The 3,457-nt window shown below is 41.5% G+C and overlaps 1 protein-coding gene across 2 annotated transcripts; it reads left to right on the forward strand.

Annotated features, from left to right (window-relative positions):
* Nucleotides 1-8: 8 nt before the first annotated feature.
* Nucleotides 9-2,641, forward strand: LOC103132848 (sperm-associated antigen 17-like). 2 transcript variants are annotated; one of them, XM_007544623.2, is made up of 9 exons: nucleotides 9-236; nucleotides 335-365; nucleotides 442-506; nucleotides 744-880; nucleotides 1,610-1,788; nucleotides 1,907-1,967; nucleotides 2,094-2,229; nucleotides 2,334-2,466; nucleotides 2,553-2,641. In XM_007544623.2, the coding sequence occupies exons 1-8, from the start codon at nucleotides 56-58 to the stop codon at nucleotides 2,444-2,446; spliced, it is 903 nt and encodes a 300-aa protein (XP_007544685.2). In that variant the 5' UTR covers nucleotides 9-55; the 3' UTR covers nucleotides 2,447-2,466; nucleotides 2,553-2,641. The 2 variants fall into 2 exon arrangements, with proteins under 2 accessions (XP_007544685.2, XP_016523105.1); XM_016667619.1 differs by lacking the exons at nucleotides 335-365; nucleotides 442-506.
* The last annotated feature ends 816 nt before the right edge of the window (nucleotides 2,642-3,457 follow it).

The raw sequence follows: 3,457 nt of genomic DNA on the forward strand, positions 1-3,457 counted from the left end.
CATGGACAGAGTTGAGAAAAGTACTGTTGTGGACAGAGTTGAGAAAAGTACCAGCATGGACAGAGTTGAGAAAAGTACTGGTGTGGACAGAGTTGAGAAAAGTACCAGCATGGACAGAGTTGAGAAAAGTACTGGTGTGGACAGAGTTGAGAAAAGTACCAGCATGGACAGAGTTGAGAAAAGTACTGGTGTGGACAGAGCTAAGACTGATATGAAAGATGCTTCAACTCAGAGCAGTGAGTTATTTATCATGTTCTGAGCAGATATTACTTGTTTTAGTGGATCTGTAGTAAAATATTTATGTACTATTTTAAAGTTATTTTTGTTTCTGCAGCTTTTAACCTAACACTGTCTCCGTCAGAAAGGTAGAGCAGAGCTTATGTTTTATTTGCTTCATGTTTAAAACCACACAGCGTCATAACGGTTGTTTTCTGTTTTTAGTCGAGCAGAAGAAAGTGAGAGTATGTCTGAAAGGAGACACTCAGACCTCCCCAAACACTCTCCTGGTTTGTTCCCTACTGTTTCATAGTCTGATGAGTCCATAATAACACATTACCTCTTCATTTTAACTGGAAGAAAATTATGTAAATTAAATGCAGAAAAATATTTGTTAAAAACTCTGTTTTCTTCACTACATCAAGATAAAGAATGCATCAAACTCTTTTCTGAAAGCATGTTCTGTGAAGTCGAGGCCTCATATGTTGCAGCCAGAATTTGTTTTCTTTGTGTTTGATTAATAATAGGTGAAAGCAGTCTGAAGAGCTCATCCAGGCACTTTAAGTCAGTCCAGGTGGATGTGATGGGACAACCCAGAACCGCGAAGGTCAGACTGCCTGGCTACTTCCGCGACTCCAAACCCTGCAGCGAGCCAAACAAACATGTAAATATTCACAAGATATTCCTTCAGATCCTTTGTTGTTTTAGACCAGCACTACTTTCTTTTTTTTTTTTCTACCTGTCTTTTATGCAGCCTGTCTGTCTTTCTTTTTGTACCTCCTGAACAAGTCGTCACTGCACTCCTCTGGCAATTCTGGTGGTGTGTTAACTTGATTCTTTCATGCATGTTTTAGAAATCCTTTATTCTCCTGTGGCAACCATTCAGCTGTGCAGGATGGTTGGGGGTACCAGGATCCCTCTCCTCTTGCAGTTTCTTCAGTTTCAGAGCTGCAGAGTTTCCATCTCACAGAGCAGTCCTGCCCTGCAACTCCCCAACTCAGCTCCTTCAGACTAGCCAGGAGCAATTAGTCAACACTGGGTGGAACTGTGCATTTGCTGAGCTCATTATGCGAGCTACTTCTCAGTGCAACGTTGATAAAAACGTTGTTAAAGGGTTAAAGGAAGAGCACTGTTGTAATGACTTCCTGAAGGTGGAGTTTCAGAAAGAGCAGGACGTTTTAAAGAGACAGAGGTCTAATTTCAAGTCAAAATTATTTTAAGTTATAATTTATGTAAATAGCATCTTTATAACTGAATGTTGCATAGTGATTTGATTGTGCTATAAAATGCCACTATATTTCTGGAAAATACATTATATTTCCCCTTCAATAGGGGAAAAGTGATAGATACCAGACTTCTGTTTTCTGTCTACGTTACTTTCTTTCTGTTCCAGTTCCTGAAGGTGGAAGAACCTGTGAGGAGGCATTGTCGGATAGCTACCCTGACCGATCCCGGTGCTGAGTTGAGGGGCTTTCTGCTCAACCCATCACGCGTTGACTTTGGTACGCAGCAAGAGGGCACCTACGCCACCATTACCGTGGCAATGAAGAATTTGGGTGTCGACCCATCCAGGTACACCAGAAAACAAAAACAAGGGACCCAAGCGGGCAGATGCAGATTTTGGTGCAGCTTCATTTTCCAAAGGAATAATATTCTGTATGCATTCATTTTTCCAATCTGCTCCTATCAGGTTCACTGTAAAGCAGCCTCCTCCATCCACAGGCCTCAGAGTCATTTACCACCCTGGACCTGTAGGTTTCTACCTGAAAATCAATTGTCTGTACAACAGCTTAAAAGTCCACTCCAACTTTTTCAGCATGATTTGATGATGTAATTCCAGGTTCCTTTCAAACTAAATCAGTTCAATCACTTTGCAGGTGCCGTCAGGTTTGCAGGCGGAACTGCAGGTCCAGCTGTTTTCCATGTGTGACGGAACCGAGCCGAAGAAGTACCTCTCCGAAGACATAACCATCTTCACTGAAACTGACATCCTCTACCTGCCTGTCACTGCTGATATCCTTTGGAGCGTCCAGCGTAAACAAGTTGTTAAGAAGGGAATTTTAACAGTATATATTCAGGTGATATTAACAAAAAAAACATTCCTTACATAGCTTCACTCATCCTTACTGAGAGATTTTTTGTGGAGAAGTGCATGTGTGCGTGCAGACAGGTGGAGGCAGAGTCCATCTGCTCTCACAGCTGGCCAGGAAATCACATGGATGAGCCTTAAGCCCCCCGATCTATTCTCAGGTGAAAAACATTTTAAAAATCACCTTATCTCTGAGATATTAAAGGGCGTTAACTATTAAAGGTCTTTTTTTTGTTGTTTATTTCAGGCCACACTGGCAGCACATGGACTTCAGTGTGTTTGAGGCTAATTCCAGTGTGGATTGAACTTTGAAAATATAGTGCTCAACAAAAAATAGTGGTGACTTCGCAGATTTTTCTCATTGCTGGCAGCTTCTTATTCAGTTTCATTTGATCCCAGATAGAGTGGGAAGAAACTGGAGTACCTGGAGAGAACCCACACATGCTCAGGGAGATCATGCAAACTGTGAACAGGATTCTTACTGCCAGGCAACAGTGCTACCATGCAGCCGTCAAACAGAAATATTATCCAGTTTAAGTGGAAAATCAAACTGGAATTTTGGGGGGGGGAATTTTCTGGCATAATCCAAGAGCACACATTTTCACTCTGAAAGCAGGATTTCATGCATTTTGTTCTCAAAACTTTTAATACTTGTGCTTACATTTTCAGTCTGAAAGCAGGACTTTGTCTTTCTACTCAAAACTTTTGCTCTCTTTCAAATATTCTGTGTTCTCTCAAACCTTTCTCCTCGCACTGAAAATTTTCTGTTCGGATCAAATCTCCACTTGCAAACCTGTCTGCTTGCTTGCAAATCATTTTCTGCTCTCTCTCAAAACCAAAGTACCGTTGCCTGGCATCATTCCATCCAATAGAATGAAAGTGTTATACTGGGCTGCCCTTGAGGGTGCATTTGTTTCCTTTTAGAGGGTGTCCCAGTGTGGCTATGTATCTGTCTAGATAGCTAGATATCTATTCTGTACAGATAGATAGGAACAGTCGATCTAGATAGATAGATATTAACCATCAAACTGATACAAATCAACAGCCGTTCCTTTGAAAGCATGCAGTGACTCCAAAATGGAACTCACTTTTCAAGACTCCTGTTTTGGCCTGGAAACTCCCCACAGAAGCCAAAAGCATTGCAGACTCACT

Source organism: Poecilia formosa, unplaced genomic scaffold (genome assembly GCF_000485575.1).
Source record: "Poecilia formosa unplaced genomic scaffold, Poecilia_formosa-5.1.2 Scaffold1404, whole genome shotgun sequence".
Classification (NCBI taxonomy): domain Eukaryota; kingdom Metazoa; phylum Chordata; class Actinopteri; order Cyprinodontiformes; family Poeciliidae; genus Poecilia; species Poecilia formosa.